Raw genomic sequence first — 17,754 nt, forward strand, 5'->3', positions numbered from 1 at the left:
TCCGTATCATTAGTTTCTACAGAGTTTATTAATAATTTTAAGTCATTATGGCGCCTTATGGCGTAAACAACTACCGCTTTTGTTATTCTCACTTTAACGGATTGTACACTACAAGAAGACATGATGAAAAAAACGATTCTTGTTATTTTAACAGCAATATTTTATAGTTTACTTTGTAGTAGTTTTTTATTTTGAATATAATAAATATTAGCTATTCTCAAGATGGTCAACCTGCGCAACGATTGACTCCCAAATGTTGATTTTTACTGGATTCCTTTGTAATTTTTGTGTATTGTGTCGTACAGAACTGGGTTTGCTCTTATTAAATCTATGAACAATTCAGTGTTCGTTTTGATGATGTTTCACTCATAACACACTGATATTGCACTAAATATTGCCTAGTGGGTTTGCATCTTCAAGTTTGGAGTAGCATGGCATTATATAAGTAAAACCTCGGTAAATGCAACATGCCGATTAGCCAAAATATTGTTCACGATCAAGCTTTCCACATTAAGGAACATATTTTAGGATTTTTTTTAACGGAAACCAACCCGGACATGGTCTTAAAACTGAAAATATTTCCTGTTACTAGTCTACGTTTAGAATTGTTGCTTATTATTGATAGTTGTCTCTGGCAATTAAACCCACTACATATAATAATCAAGCATGGCTCTATAACTGTTGACAAGGGAAGATAATTACAAAAATATATGTTGCAGTTGTAGGTGACTGAATCAGAGTATTACTAGCTCTCTTTAATTTATTGATAAACAGCTATTGTGATTAGATCTGGAGGATTAGATTAAGGGGATTCCTGTCAAGCTAGTATTTCGTGACTACCAGTACAATAAGAAAGTATTTGAAGAAAGCATATATTTATGATACTACTGAACACAACTTTGTCAATTTTACTAATCTTGTTGTAAAGATTTTCAAAATCTATTTATTGCTGAACTCAAATTGATTGAATTTATGTTGTTTTTCGAACAATAAATTGTTACTTATTTTTTGTAATAATTTTGTGCCTAAAATATGAGATTTTGAATAAGTGACATACTAACTGAAACTGTATAATTTTATGACAGAAATTTACATACTAGTAGTTATATTAAGTAGTTTATCGTTGATTAGCTTGCAGTACCATTTTTTATACAGATAGTAAGTGTTATTTCATATGGAAGTTAAGCTCTCATGACACTCTCGCTCAACTAATATCAACTTATTATAATGGTTTATCATTTCACGTCACAATTCAGAAGTCGTGGCTGCTCTCAGAGTGACTCCCACTGTTTTAACTTGTACTTTATGCTTTAAACCAGACTCTAGGATTTTTGCTGTAGTAGTCTAGTGGAACTTCTTGTGTAAGATAACTGAGTAGTCTGTGTGAGATTCAGAATAGTAATGATCTAGAAACCTCTAGAACATACTTCATTCGGAACTTATCCAATCAAACGCCTTGACTTTTGACCTCATATGTTCTGTAACTCAGTGAGATATAGTACTATTTTGGTCAATACATGTCTCATACCTTATTCTTTAGCTGGCATGTACTTGATTGAGTCTTATAGATTTCTGTGTTTTTATCAAGTCTATCTAACTACAGTGGTAGAGAAGACCATGTAGAAGGAGCTTATGCTAATTTGGGCGGAGCTCATACTGCTTCTCCTCCAATCACAGAGTCCAAATCAGCCATAGATGAGTATTTTGACAATACTGATTTTAAGGTAAGTGCTAGTTCCTTTAGAGGAATTGATAGAGTTCCAAGTTAATTCAAGATACAACTTATACATTTGCTTTGGAACTTAACTCAAGATGCAATTTATATATTTTCTTGTGTAAGTCTTCAGTACACATCACAACCATAGCAAGATACTTGTCAAACATTTTTCACAAAGAGATGGTTTTGCAACTGCTTACCTAACACTGACTCATTTCGTGTCTGTAGTCTACTTTATGGCGACCTATTTTAGCTTTTGTTTGTTAATCAGCTTACCTTATTGATAACAAATAATAACTGTAGTCTATGCTATATACAACTCATGCTGACTAACAGACAGATAACAGACAGACTAACAGAAACTAATATTTACCCTAGTATATCGTGTATACAACTCATACAACTGATGGTGATTAATATGCAAATAACAAATATTTCACTCTAGTGTATACTGTATTCAACTCATAGTGATTAACAGACAAATAAGAAATATTTACTTTAGTATAAACTATATGCAACTCATGAGTTGAGCTATAAGTGGAAAGTTATCAAAAAGTAATCAAATTATCAAAGTAAGCTATAATACCCACTATATCTCTATCCATCTATCCTGATTTTTAGCTTTTTCTATCGAGCACAAGTTCCTTCTAATTAATGAGCACACAAGACATTGTCTGTTTATATGACCAACGATGGCTGAACACTAGTGTCAAGAACTCACCTTACCATACAGACAGACTACAATTGTTATTTGTTGTAACCTTGCAGCTATGAGTTTTGTCTCTAGCTTTTTAGTTGACTCTAGTGTAGGACATTGTGCTATGTGCTATTCGAAAGATCTATTATATTTATTATATAATAGATAGTATTTATATTGTGGTATATAATAGTATTTATATTGTGGTTGTGTAAGCACCTTTGGTTTTTTGCAGGTGGATACGAAAAGAGCCAGCAACTCAACTCATCACCTGAAATTTAACATGAGGAGGCTCCTGAGCCTGAGTCATGTGAAAATTGGAGATGAGTGTGACACAGCGCTGCACTATTCTGCCTATTTGTATGTACAGCTATTTGAATTAATCAATATCAACATTATAGCATACTAGAAATCCTATATACTGATTAGAGACCGCTATTTTGAAAGTTCAAACTGTGATCAAACCTATTTGTTTGGTTTCAATGTTAGATGTATTTTTAAAAAGATTCCCTTTAATTTTCAATCCCCACTATTTAGATTCTCGATAAACTGCCATGTAATTTTTTGGATATTCATATAGATATATCATGGAGCTGACCTCATTGTTCCTCATGTATAGTGGGATGCTAAAATGAGAAATGAAGATAATTACCATTTATTACAGAAATCAACCAGATATAATGAAGTTGTTACTTGAGCGTGGTTCAAATGTAAACGCTGTGAATGAGGGAGGCTACAGCACCCTCCATGTTGCTGTTAACAATCAACACCTCAACTGTGTCAAGGTGCTTATTGAACATGATTGTGATGTTAATATTCAGGATACATATGGAGACACACCTCTACATGATGCTATAGGTACATACTTTTGCATTTATTTGCGTATACATTATTTCATATGTTTGTTATATTTGGTTGTATTTGTTCATTATAGGTACTTGTTTTGATTTGTTTGCTATACTTGTTTGTATTTGTTTAGGTAAGGAAAGCACTGAAATAGTAAGACTGCTTATGGATCATGCTGATGTTGACTTTTCTTTAAAAAACAAGAGAGGATTTAATGCCCTTCATCACGCAGCTCTTAAAGGAAATCTATTGTAAGTTGTTGTTTTTTTTACGAAGAGGATGGAGGCAAGACAGGTACCACCTTTTTAAAATGCATTCATGTGTCAAGTGCACAGTGCATTTTTCACCTTTGTCTTCATAACTTTATTATCTTACATCTTTTTTACCCTATTAATACAATACCTCTATCCTTATAACTGTATCATCATACATCTCTCTTTACCCTCTCTAATTCAGTACCTCTATCCTTATAACTGTATCATCTTACATCTCTCTTTACCCTCTCTAATTCAGTACCTCTGTCCTTTAAGCTGTATCATCTTACATCTCTCTTTACCCTCTCTAATTCAGTACCTCTGTCCTTATAGCTGTATCATCTTACATCTCACTTTACCCTCTCTAATTCAGTACCTCTATCCTTATAGCTGTATCATCTTACATCTCTCTTTACCCTCTCTAATTCAGTACTTCTGTTCTTATAACTGTATCATCTTACATCTCTCTTTACCCTTTCTAATTCAGTACCTCTGTTCTTATAACTGTATCATATTACATCTCTCTTTACCCTCTCTAATTCAGTACCTCTGTTCTTATAACTGTATCTTTTTACATCTCTCTTTACTATTTCTAATTCAGTACCTCTGTTCTTATACCTGTATCATGTTATATCTCTTTTTACACTCTCTAATTCAGTACCTCTGTCCTTATAGCTGTATCATCTTACATCTCTTTTTACCCTCTCTAATTCAGTACCTCTGTCCTTATAGCTGTATCATCTTACATCTCTCTTTACCCTCTCTAATTCAGTACCTCTGTCATAGCTGTATTATCTTACATCTCTCTTTACCCTCTCTAATTCAGTACATCTGTTCTTATAACTGTATCATATTACATCTCTCTTTACCCTCTCTAATTCAATACATCTGTCCTTATAGCTGTATCATCTTACATCTCCATTTACCTTCTCTAATTCAGTACCTCTGTCCTTATAACTGTATTATCTTGCATCTTTCTTTACCCTCTCTAATTCAGTACCTCTGTACTTATAACTGTATCATTTGACATCTCTCTTTACCCTCGATAATTCAGTCCCTCTGTCCTTATAGCTGTATTGTTGTGAAATGTGATCTACTGAGAGCTGAGCCTAGGGCTGAGCTAAGCCGGGTTTTGCTTAGTCAGGCAGAATGACGAGGTCAGAGTTAAGCCATGCCAGAGCCGTGTCGAGTCAAGACCGAGCTGAGCCGAGCTATGCCGGGTCCAGTCAAGTAGAACGGAGGCGAAGCTTACTAGCTATATAAGCTCGGACATTTGTGTAGAAGAGCAGAGCTGTTCTGGGCCTGTTCATTGCCTGTTACTTGATCATTCTTGTACAACTTAGGAACTAAGCAGAAATATATGGATAAACTCATGCACCGAGTCTTGTACTAGTGGAGAAAAGTGAAGGTTGCACAAAACCTTTACACTGGTGGCAGCAGTGGGATCCTTGACGATCCCAAGAACTCCACCACAGGACTTGCATCAGGATCACTGGACACTGGGAAGATTACTGGACTCTGGTTGAAGGACTGCCTGAGGAGGCAGCGATCTCCTACCGGAAGAACTTCTTACAGGAAAAAGCCCGGAAAGGAGCCAACAGCCACGGACACGGTAGAGGCACTGCTCTGGAAAGAGAGCAGAAACCTATTGAAAGCCAGACATGGCCAATAGGAGAGCAAGAAGTGCTGACCCGGGACCCGACCGACTAGCCGAGGCACTAGAACGGGTATTACTGATTTCAAAGGCTCAGGAACCGGCACCACATTTTAGGACTCCCCAGTACACTGGAAAGGGAGATGTGGAGTACTTGACTGCTCGCTTCATGGAGGTAGCCAACGCCAACTAGTGAATGGAAGGAGCAACCCTATTGCACCTCCGGGAAACACTGGGCGAGCAAGCTGAGGACTGCGGACGGGCCGAGGACCAGGAGACCATTTTCAATGCCCTCCGGGCAAGATTCAGGCTCTCCGCCGAGCAGGCGCTAAGCCAGCTCAAGGCTCTTAGGCGAGAGGAAAGTATGACACTTCAGGAGCATGGTATGGAGGTCGAGAGGTTGGTACGCATTGCGTACGGGGACCTGCCGAATCGACACCAAAATAGTATGGCTATGGAGACCTTCTGCAGCTCACTAAGGGACTCTGTCTTGCAGCGACATCTGTTGGCCATACATACGCCTACGCTGGCTGACGCTGTTTGGGCCAGGAACGACTACCTCCAGATCCAAGAAGGCGAGCATAAATCCACCGGATCTTTGGTACGAACCCTGGAGGGAGGAACCTCCGACCAGGTGAACTCGGCCAAAACCGATGTTATAGGACGACTACACTGGCTGGTCCAAACTCTCACGGACAAGGTGGAATTGCTCCAGGAGCAGGTTCGCACAACAACTGAGAGGAGCCAGCCAGCTACCCTTTGTTGGGGAGGTGAGCAACCGGGGCACATACGAAAGAATTGCCCTCGCTACACTAAACCGGCTTCGGGAAACAAAACACGGCCACACTAGTAGCTCCGACTGCTGGCTGTACCAAGGCCAAACAACCCCGGAAACACAATAGGACTACACGGGATTCAGTGACAGCCGACGGTTGGTCTCAACCAGCAAGGACTAGGCCGAGGAAAGTCTGTGCACAGGAATAGCTTGTGGAGGCACGAAACTACTACCAGTCTTTGAGTGATGCCGATCTGGACATTCCCACTGTCCCGAATACCGCCTACGCCCCTCCGTGCGAATGGCAGGGACGTAGCCCGAAACGAAAGAGAGTGACTCCCAAATCCCCTCCACCCCAGACAGCGAGAACCACCCCCACTGGACCAGATGGTTGGAAGCCTGCCTTAATTAAAGGCGGCAGGGCCAACCGCTTTTTCGCCTTGGGGATGGCAATCACAGGAGGCGCGGGTCTACCCCGGACGGAGGACGACCCGAGGGACCGACCCCGCCCCACTGCAAATAGGAAGGCTTCCAGGCCTCACAGAATATGTCTTGGAAGACACCTCTAGGGCGCAAGCCCTCAGCCGACTTCACTCCACCAGCTATTTCCTCCTAGGAAGAGTGGAGGGGCCCCACAAACCTGATCAATAAGCAGGTCTTTGACCGATTGCCAGGAGCCGTACGGCACTAACTCGAAGAGAGTGACAGCCATGGACTATTGGCTGATCGAAAACGGCTCCCCTTCTATGGGATTATCTGTCTGGCCATCCGCCTGAGAGATGTAAAGACAGAGGAAGTTTTTGTGGTTAGCCGTCTGAGTGAGGATGCCATACTCGGAATGCCATTCTTCATGGCCCATCAGTGCTCTCTCTAATTTGAGCAGTCGGTGGTCCGAGTAGATGGCAGACAGCTAGTGTGCACGGATCGACATGGGCGGCTGCTACAGAGCAAGGTACAGGTGATAAGGGGGGTAATGGTTTCTGCCCAGACATAAATGGCAATACACTGTCGCATCACCACGCGAAATTACTGCCCCATGGGACGGATCGAAGGATTTTCCGACAGACCTCCGATAGCAAGCAGCTTGAATCAGCCGAGACCCAAGGGACAGGTCATCAACCGCTGCATGATTGCTACGGAGTTCATTGACTTTCCGGTTCGGAGCCATTATTGGCATTTACACGGGATTGGAGACTCCGCAGATCGAAGAGGACGATCCCTTACTGTGTGACGCCGGTCCGACTTCAATCAATGGAGTGCCGGCTCACCTTGAGGAACTGTTTCAGGTGGCCCAGCCGAACTGTGAGGGGATGGGTCGAACGGCGAGGTTGGCCTCCTTGCTGAGTCGATATGCCACCGTTTTCAGTACAGGTGACGACGACGTAGGAAGGACCACCAAAGTGGAACATTTCGTTCCACTTAAAGAGGACACCCGGCCAATCCGGCAACCTCCTCTCCCCACAGACTCGGACCGGAGAAAGAGGCCGAGGCCGAAAGGCAGGTCCAGGATCTGCTCAAGCGGGGGCTGATCGAGCCAGCCGGAGGAGCTTGGAGCTCCCCCGTGGTGATGATCCGGAAAAAGGACGGGAAGTGGTGCTTTCGCATCGACTACCGGCGTCTAAACGCCGTCACCGAGCAGGACGCCTACCCTCTACCCAGGATCGACGACAGCCTGGACGCTCTGTCCGGCAGCCGCTCTTTCAGCACGCTCGACTTGGTGAGCGGGTACTGGCACGTACCCCTGGATGCAGAAGCGCAGGAGAAGTCGGCCTTCTCGACAGTACTTGCTGCAGTACGAGCAAGATACTGCAAGAAGTACTCGACAGTACTTCTTGCAGTATCTTGCTCGTAGTTCAGATTATGGAAATGGAAGGTGTTGCCTTTCGGACTGACATCTGCCCCAGCCACCTTCCAAAGACTCATGGAACGTGTGCTACACGGCTTCTACTGGAGAACGCTGCTACTATATCTGAATGATATTATAGTCATCGCCCTCGACTTCGATACGCATCTGCACCGGCTGGAGGAGGTTTTCCAGAGACTCCACAAGGCCGGACTGAAGTTAAAGCCGTCCAAGTGCAAACTATTGCAACCCCAGGTCCGCTACCTAGGCCACATAGTAAGCCAGGATGGAGTCTCTAAAGACCCTGACAAGGTGAAGGCAGTCACGGGATGGCCGAGCCCGCGTGGAGTGAAAGAACTCCAAGGATTCCTCGGGATGGTCGGCTACTACTAACAATATATCCCGGAGTTAGCCACTATAGCGCATCCCTTGCACCGACTGACTGCAAAAGGAGAGCCCTGGAAATGGATGAAAGGGGAACAGATCGCCTTTAACGCACTGAAAGATAGTATCAGCACCGCCCCGATCTTGGGCTACCTGGATCCCCAGAGGCAGTACATCCTTGACACAGACGCCAGCGGATGAGGAGTGGGGGCCGTGCTGTCCCAAGTACAGGAGGGCTGCGAGAGAGTCGTTGTCTACTACAGCAAGACCCTCACCCCCTCGGAACGCAATTACTGCATCACTCGACCGAAGCTGCTTGCGGTGGTAAAGGCAGTGAAGCATTTTCGGCTGTATTGGTATGGTCAGGAGTTTCTCCTATGGACAGACCACGCGTCACTCCGGTGGCTATGCAGGAGGGAACCTTCGAACCAGGTAGCCCGGTGGCTAGAGATCCTAGCTGAGTTCCGCTACGACCTGGAGCATCGGTCAGGGACTGACCGCAGATGGGTTGAGCAGGCAAACCTGCGAGGACTGCCGGCAATGCGCCAGCATTGAGCAGATGGACGGGGGCCCTTCACGGAAGGTGTTGGCAAGGGAACAAGGGCCGTTAGCTGTGTTGGTACCGACCAGTTGCCTGGATCGGACTCCCATTCTCAACAGGGCGGGACAGACCCTGGGCATACCCCGGAGGGCAGGCCGGAAACTCACACAGGACTCCCGCCCCAACAGTGGCGGGATTGAACCTGGGTTCAATCCGAAGGGCTACCGGCCACACCAGAGATTACAGGACCAAAGGGCGAGCTGGCAAGGAAACAGGCCACCGGACAAGGACCCGTGGTCATCATGTATCATGCCATCGCCACAGGGGAAGAGGTGCCGGCGGATCACCTGGAATTCGGGAACAAAGAGCTGGATATCCTGCATCACATGCGAGGCTCTCTGCGCATACGACAGGACGGCGTGCTAGAAGCACGCCATCTGGCCACCATCTAGATGGTGCGCCATCTGCCTCCCGACCATGCGAGAAACTACGGTGTGACAAACGCACGCCCTGGCTCACTCTGGGGTGGGAAGAACAATAAGCCGCCTCCAGCTGACTTGGTACTAGCCCGGGCCGACGGCCACAGTCAGACGGCTCATTAAGAGTTGCGAGGTGTGCCAGGCCGCAAAGCATAGAGGAACAAAGGCGGCCGGAGGGAAAAGAAGGCTCTACGTCGGATGACCCTGGCAGATAGTGGCCGTGGATCTAATGAGGCCATTTCCGGTCACGCCTAGGGGGAACGAGTGGGTGCTGGTTCTCACCGACCACTTCACCCATTGGCAGGACGCACTGGCACTATCTGACGCCACGGTCCCGGTGGTCGCAAATGCACTGGATGAGCGGGTTTTCTGCTACCTGGGATTACCCGAGCAGATCCACACAGACCAAGGAGCGCAGTTTGAGAGCCAACTGGTGGCCGAACTGTGCCAACTCTGGAACATGGGGAAAACCCATACGACTCCTTATCACCCACAGGCCAATGGAATCGTTGAACGGAACAATCGGGGACTCTTTGAGGGCACTATATTTGGCCCAGGGGCAGGACGAGTTATACCTGCTGCTTCCCCAGCTGATGAGGGCATACCGAGGCACCCCCCACTCCGCAACCGGAGAGAAAGCCAGCATGTTGATGTTGGGATGAGAGCCGAGGTTTCCGGACCAGCTGGAAAGCCACCCACCACCGACCGAGTTCTTTCCTGCTCACGAGCACGCCCTTGAGGTGCAGCGGAGGCTGCAGACGGTGCACAAGGCGCTACAATAAAGTCAGATGGAAGTGAGACAGGAGGACCGGGAGGAGCCACCGTTGTATGCCCCAGGCGACTGGATATGGCTCACGAATAAACGCCGGAGACGGGGAGAAAATCCCAAGCTGCAGGCGAAGTTCGTTGGACCATACCAGGTCCTGAAGGCCTGGGGGAACCACACATCTGGTGGAATGAAAGGGCCAGTCTTCCATTCAGAGCGGAAGAAGGCTGAAACCTTATCATGCCTGCCCAGAAAGGTTGGGGCAAGCCCCGGCCACCTTGGAGCCAAGGAGTCGTCCAAACATGAAAGGAGCTCGACCCAGCAGGCCGGAGAGGAGGCAGGAGGAGGTCAGAATAGACCCTGTACCTATAATGCCACCCCCCCCCCCAGCTGGGAAAAGTTGCTATTAGAAGCTGCAGAAAAACGAGGGTAGGAGATAATTTCGTGAGAAATTCCGGCCGGACCGGAGGAAGAATAAAGCCAAAGACACCCTCCGAGCTCCGAGGAAAAGTTCACACAGGAAAAGTTCCGGGAGAACTTAGAAGCAAACCCGGTGGAGACTGAAGGGACCACAACACCAGATCCCATCAACCCCGCAATCCAATCAACTCCGGTCCGGCACAATCCGAGGCCGGCCCGGACCACCAGGAAGCCGGGACGGTACGGAGATGGGGTATGGTACTCTATGGAATTGTCGAAAAAGGGTCCGGAGGTCGAACAGGAAGGAAGAAAAATGGTCCTCACGGACGCGACCAAAGCTTTCCTTTTCAAACACTCGTCTTCTCTGGACGACGTTAGAGCACTCGAGAAGATGGACAGCAAAGGTAACACCTCGCTACAGGATTTATTGACTTCAGTCTCAACTAGCTTGAAAGAAGCTGAGGAAGCACTGGGTGCACCGGAGGCGGTAGGTGTGGCAGCACCCAAAGGAGATCAGGAGTGAGAGGAGGCGACTGCTGAGGCCAGCACGAGCTGCCCTGGAGAAGCTGTCTCGGAAGCAGATGACGAGGACTTGGACAGAATCCTGACCGGAGAGGAGGAAGTCTGCCGAGTGGTTACCATAAGCTCTCTCCCAAGGTCTAGATTGGAGACCGTGGTCACCAATGGAGGGGAGAGCGTTGTGGAATGTGATCTACTGAGAGCTGAGCCTAGAGCTGAGCAAAGCCGAGCCGGGCTGTGCTCAGTCATGCAGAATGACGAGGTCAGAGTTAAGCCAAGCCAGAGCCGTGCCGATTCAAGACCGAGCTGAGCCATGCCGGGTTCAGCTAAGTAGAACGAAGGTGGAGTTTACTAGCTATATAAGCTCGAACATTTGTTTAGAAGAGCAGAGCTGTTCTGGGCCTGTTCATTGCCTGTTAGCTGATCATTCTTGTACAACTTATGAACTAAGCAGAAATATATGTATAAACTCATGCACCGAGTCTTGTACCTGTGAAGGAAAGTGAAGGTCGCACAAAACTTTTACAGTATCATCTTACATCTCTCTTTACCCTCTCTAATTCAGTACCTCTGTTCTTATAGCTGTATCATCTTATATCTCTCTTTACCCTCTCTAATTTGGTACCTCTGTCCTTGTAGCTGTATCACCTTATATTTCTCTTTACACTCTCCAATTCAGTACATCTGTCCTTATAGCTGTATCATCTTACATCTCTCTTTACCCTCTCTAATCCAGTACCTTTTTCCTTATAACTGTATCATCTTACATCTTTCTTTACCCTCTCTAATTCAGTACCTCTGTCCTTATAGCTGTATCATCTTACATCTTTCTTTAACCCTCTCTAATTCAGTACCTCTGTCCTTATAGCTGTATCATCTTGCATCTCTCTTTACCCTCTCTAATTCAGTTCCTCTGTTGTTATAGCTGTATTATCTTATATCTCTCTTTACCCTCTCTAATTCAGTACCTCTGTCCTTATAGCTGTATTATCTTACATCTCTCGTTACCCTCACTAATTCAGTACCTCTCTCCTTAAAACGGTATTATCTTACATCTTTTTTTTTCACCCTCTCAAATTCAGTACCTCTCCCCTTATAGCTGTGTCATCATACATCTCTCTTTACCCTGTCTAATTCAGTACCTCTGTACTTATAGCTGTATTATCTTACATCTCTCTTTACCCTCACTAATTCAGTACCTCTGTCCTTATAACTGTATTATCTTACATATCTCTTTACCCTCTCTAATTCAGTACTTCTATCCTTATAGCTGTGTCATCATACATCTCTCTTTACCCTCTCTAATTCAGTACTTCTGTCCTTATAGCTGTGTCATCATACATCTCTCTTTACTCTCTCTCTAATTCAGTACCTCTATCCTTATAACTGTATCATCTTACATCTCTCTTTACCCTCTCTAATTCAGTACCTCTGTCCTTATAGCTATATCCTCTTACATCTCCCTTTACCCTCTCTAATTCAGTACCTCTGTCCTTATAACTGTATCATCTTACATCTCTCTTTACCCTCTCTAATTCAGTACATCTGTCCTTGTAGCTGTATTATCTTACATCTCTCTTTACCCTCTCTAATTCAGTACCTCTGTCTTTATAGCTGTATCATCTTACATCTCTTTACCCTCTCTAATTCAGTACCTCAGTCCTTCTAGCTGTATCATCTTACATCTCTCTTTACCCTCTCTAATTCAGTACCTCTGTCCTTATAGCTGTATCACCTTACATCTCTCTTTACCCTCTCTAATTCAGTACCTCTGTCTTTATAGCTGTATCATCTTACATCTCTTTACCCTCTCTAATTCAGTACCTCAGTCCTTCTAGCTGTATCATCTTACATCTCTCTTTACCCTCTCTAATTCAGTACCTCTGTCCTTATAGCTGTATCACCTTACATCTCTCTTTACCCTCTCTAATTCAGTACTTCTGTCCTTATAGCTGTATTATTTTACATCTCTCTTTACCCTCTCTAGTTCAGTACCTCTGTCCTTATAGCTGTATCATCTTACATCTCTCTTTACCCTCTCTAATTCAGTACCTCTGTCCTTATAACTGTATCATCATACATCTCTATTTATCCTCTTTAATTCAGTACCTCTGTTCTTATAGCTGTATCATCTTACATCTCTTTTTACCCTCTCTAATTCAGTACCTCTGTCCTTATAGCTGTATCATCTTACATCTCTCTTTACCCTCTCTAATTCAGTACCTCTGTCCTTATAGCTGTATCAGTTGACCTCGTTTTTAGGACTGTAACATACCACTTCATGTTTTCTTATTTTTAATAGTCTCACATTTTTTTCTCTCCATTTAAGTGCTGTTGAAAAGACTCTTTTTCGAGCTCCCAAGATGGTTGACGTTCCAAAGGATGATGGCTTCTCTTCGCTGCATATAGCATCTCTCAATGGCCATTGCTCAGTGGTCCAAGCATTACTCAAACAGGTAAGCTATAAGTTTCATTACTTTTGCTTGTTGTATAGTACAATAATAAGAAGAGCCAGACTGGCATCTGGATAAACTGAGTGACAAGGTTAAGATTCATTTCAGGGACATGCTGACATCAATTTGAAGAACCGTAGACAACAGACACCCCTTATGTTAGCTTGCACTCAAGCAAACCAGACTATTGTAAAGATTTTGGTTAAAAGTGGAGCCAGTGTGATGATTGAGGATGAAGAAGGACACACTGCTTTACACCATGTACTTCTCAGGCTTCATATAGATGGCGTGGCCTTGTTCAATTCTAGTGTGGCTGACCAGGTTAGTTGACCTCTGATATCTATTCTCATAGTGAAACCCTATGATTTCATACATCATTATCTCAAACTCAACCTGTCAAAACAACCTGTTTCTCATTTTATTTATCTGCTTTAGAGAGCCCTTTCTTTTCTTCAATTTTTTTTATTCATTCCATTGTTCTGTTTTTTTGTTTTTTATTTTGTTATATATCTTTTATATTTTTAGTATTTATATTTTTGCTGTTTGTTCATTTATCCAAGTTTTTCACCTTTAATTAGTTTTTTTCATTTTTTCGTCTTTATATCTGTTGTGTGCTCTTTTTGCCTCAAGTTTCTCCATCATATAACCTTTAAATTTCTTTTGCGTTCGCAACAAGTATATTTGTTTGTTTTTTTTTTGTTTTTCATTCATCAGGTTTTATAGCGTCATATCTGGTTTTTTTTCCCATTTTAGTTTCAGGTAGTTTTTATAATTATTTTCCTGTCATTGCTTACCTTCTCTCTCAAACATTTGAGTTTAAAATTTTGTATCGAGTTGCCATACTTTTATCATTAGCCTTTTTCTCCAGGCTGCCGTTTCTGACATGCTTCAGGAGGCCACACAGGAATCTGCCGCCATAGCAAAGTTTCTCGCTGAAAATAACGCTGATGCGCTGCGGGTCAATTTTGAAGGTCAAACACCTTTAGACCTGGTCTCGGATTATGGCATTAAAACTGAGCTGAAAAAGTATATCACTTTTCTGTAAGTGGCTTACATAGATGTACTTCATAGAGATATATTGACTTAGGTTGCATAATGAATCTGATATGGATGTCTATTGATACAAGATGGTGTATATTTTGACAGGCCATGTATAGTGTGTGAAGAGGAAGATGCAAGTGTCATCTTTCTGCCTTGCAAAGACCGGTGTGCTTGCTATGACTGTTGCAAGAAAATGAAAACATGTGTGAAATGCCGGACTCCAATTAAGAAGAAATTGTTAAGTAAGTGCAACTGTTTGTATAGGAGTAAAGGTAGGAAGAGTGGTCTACCTTTCCCTGCATTGTAGGAAGACAGGTTAGTTTGATAATGAATGTTTGGAATTGTGTTGAGTTGTTAAATAAATTCCAACATATGTCAAGGTAAAACCCAATAATATAATATTCAGGCATCATTGATGTAAGGTGCTGCCATGTCAACTTTATATTATCACTAGCTGTACTACCCAGCTTTGCCCAGGTAATAAAAAAGTTGTTGGACAGAAAATTGATTTGTATTTAACATATAACAACGTTTCCCATTCTTACTTTCAAACTACATATCATGAGAAAAGTGGTTTGTGTAGTTGATATAAATTAAGAGAGAAAATAAAAACAACTGTAAAAGTTTTAAAACTTTGTCAAACAACTGTACTCTTCAAGCTAGTAGCCTGGCATATTGCCAATGGAAAATTCCACTAAGCTAGTTAATAAGGTTAGGCTTCTAATGACGGTAAGCCATGACTTTGTGTCTGCATTGTTGTCCAGCTCCGCTGTTCTAATAATAGCTATAGCCGGAAAACCAACAGATATACGACGGAAATACTTTGAGAAATTTATATGTAGATTGAAGATAGATAGATAAGTTTCAAATAAAGTGAGTCCCAAGATTTTATTACAAATGGAAAACTCAAATGATTGGTTAATTAAGAAAGCCAAAGTTTTGCCTTTTTACAGTTTTTAAGCTGAATCAAAATATCAGGTAGATGACAGCCCAAGATTTTTTTAGTATTTGTTTGAAGTGTAGAGAATAGCCAATCACATTGCAATGTTTAATATTTAGATGGAGCTGAGTTGACCAGAGACTCTCCACCGTACCAGGCAGTCAAAGAGTTGAACATCGTACTGCAAGTAAATTATTTTTTAACTCTATTCTTCTGTTTTATACACCTAATAAGAGTTGTATATTCCTGTTTGGTGCTTTAGAAGGTGATCTTCTTCTTTTCAAAAGTCATGTTTATTACGTACCTTCATTTAGTCAGTAGGAATACCAGGTTTCATTATGTGTACATCTCACCTATCTCTTGACATGCTTTTTGGTTTTGTCAGAGTCAATGCATGACTCCAGAATTGCATTGCAACTATGCAAAGCCGCTACACCACTACTGTACAACTTTTACAGTTTCTACAATATCTTGTTTTCCATATATAGTGACTACCATAATACAATACTACACAGCTGATATACAGCTGATATACAGCTGATATACAGCTGATATACAGCTGATATACAGCTGATATACAGCTGTTATACAGCTGATATACAGCTGATATACAGCTGATACACAGCTAATATACAGCTGATATACAGCTGTATATTAGCTGTTGAAGTTTGATTGTATGATCTTAGATTCTCCGATCTCAGATTCTTAGATCTTGATTCTCAGATAAACATATCTACCTCATTTAATTATTACTTTAATCCAGTTGAGTTTGAAAGAATTACAGGGATAAATGTGATGAGTAAACTTCAGCTGAACTCAAATTCACATTTTAATAGTAATTTTTTAAAAGTAGTATTTTAATAGTTTATTGAAAAGTATCTTACATTTAGCTGTTTATTACAATTCTAATATATTAAAATTCATTAGAGTAAATGTTTTTGTTTATGAGGTTTCTTTGGCCTTGGGTCTATGATTGTCTCTGTTCTTCAGTCTACAAGTGATATGTAGAATATGCACTACAATTTGACTTAAAATATAAGTCTGAGTGACAGCGCTTCTACTGTACATGTATTTATGTGTCTATCATAAGTAATTGGAGTGGAGAATTGTCTCCTCCTTCAAGTACACCTCTGTGAGGAAATATATTCAAATGTAAAAACTTAGCATTTAAAGAGAGATAACATTTACCAACAGCTTTACTATAATGAGTATAGTGGAAAAAACTTTTTAAATGTTATAAATTATTGCAAAAAAAACTCAAATTTCCCATCCCATGTTTTATCATTGTAGTCATTTTGATCTTAGCTGACTGCATGAATGTAGTGCAAACTGTTAATATTTGTAGGAGATGGAGGGTATTCAGCTGTGTGAGATATGTATGGATCGGAAGAGGAATATAGTATTTATTCCCTGCGGACACACGGCATGTGATGAGTGTGCACAATCTCTCAAAATCTGCCATAACTGTAGGAAACCAATCAAATTACGCAACCCTGTATTTATCTAGTTCTTGGATTACTGACTGCTTTCAAATTAGTCTGAGATATAACACAAGTGGCTGGAGTGTTTGACGCCCGAAACCATATTTCTATCAAATTATAAACTCTATTAGTTTGCTGTTTTCCTCTGACTTATAAGAATTACTGGGAGTGTATTATTGGACTTCAATGTTTGATCATATATTTTTCATAATATAATTTTATATCATTTTACACAAAATACAAAAAGGTAACTCTACATCTGACTAAAAAGCTATTGCAACCGTAACTATAGTAATCAAAAATAATATTTTTGTTTGTGGTGCAATAGCTATATCAATAGTTAATAGTAGCTATACTGGTAATATAATAACTATAGCAATAGATGATAGTAGTTATACTTGTAATATAATAACTATAGCAATAGATGATAGTAGTTATACTTGTAATATAATAACTATAGCAATAGATAATAATAGTTATACTTGTAATATAATAATTATAGCCATAGATAATATTAGTTATACTTGTAATATAATAACTATAGTAATAGATAATAGTAGTTATACTTGTAATATATTAACTATAGCAATAGATATTAGTAGTTATACTTGTAATATAATAACTATAGCAATAGATAATAGTAGTTGTACTTGCAATATAATAACTATAATAATAGTTATACTTGTAATATAATAACTATAGCAATAGATAATATTAGTTATACTTGTAATGTAATAACTATTATAGTAATAGATAATAGTAGTTATACTTGTAATATAATAATTATAGCAATAGATAATAGTAGTTGTACTTGTAATATAATAACTATAGCAATAGATAATATTAGTTATACTTGTAATGTAATAACTATTATAGTAATAGATAATAGTAGTTATACTTGTAATATAATAATTATAGCAATAGATAATAGTAGTTGTACTTGC

The 17,754-nt window shown here is 41.7% G+C and overlaps 1 protein-coding gene across 2 annotated transcripts in view; it reads left to right on the top strand.

Moving 5' to 3' along the window:
- LOC137408872 (uncharacterized) overlaps positions 1 to 17,036 on the top strand; it is a 52,295-nt gene extending 35,259 nt beyond the window's left edge. For both annotated transcript variants that reach the window (XM_068095460.1, XM_068095461.1), the window contains exons 13-22: positions 1,604 to 1,724; positions 2,650 to 2,774; positions 3,079 to 3,272; positions 3,394 to 3,511; positions 13,225 to 13,351; positions 13,457 to 13,669; positions 14,217 to 14,389; positions 14,495 to 14,631; positions 15,449 to 15,516; positions 16,675 to 17,036. In XM_068095460.1, coding sequence (XP_067951561.1) covers positions 1,604 to 1,724; positions 2,650 to 2,774; positions 3,079 to 3,272; positions 3,394 to 3,511; positions 13,225 to 13,351; positions 13,457 to 13,669; positions 14,217 to 14,389; positions 14,495 to 14,631; positions 15,449 to 15,516; positions 16,675 to 16,836 — 1,438 coding nt within the window. In that variant the 3' untranslated portion in view covers positions 16,837 to 17,036. The remainder of the gene's footprint in view (positions 1 to 1,603; positions 1,725 to 2,649; positions 2,775 to 3,078; positions 3,273 to 3,393; positions 3,512 to 13,224; positions 13,352 to 13,456; positions 13,670 to 14,216; positions 14,390 to 14,494; positions 14,632 to 15,448; positions 15,517 to 16,674) is intronic.
- The last annotated feature ends 718 nt before the right edge of the window (positions 17,037 to 17,754 follow it).

Source organism: Watersipora subatra, chromosome 11 (assembly GCF_963576615.1).
Source record: "Watersipora subatra chromosome 11, tzWatSuba1.1, whole genome shotgun sequence".
Classification (NCBI taxonomy): domain Eukaryota; kingdom Metazoa; phylum Bryozoa; class Gymnolaemata; order Cheilostomatida; family Watersiporidae; genus Watersipora; species Watersipora subatra.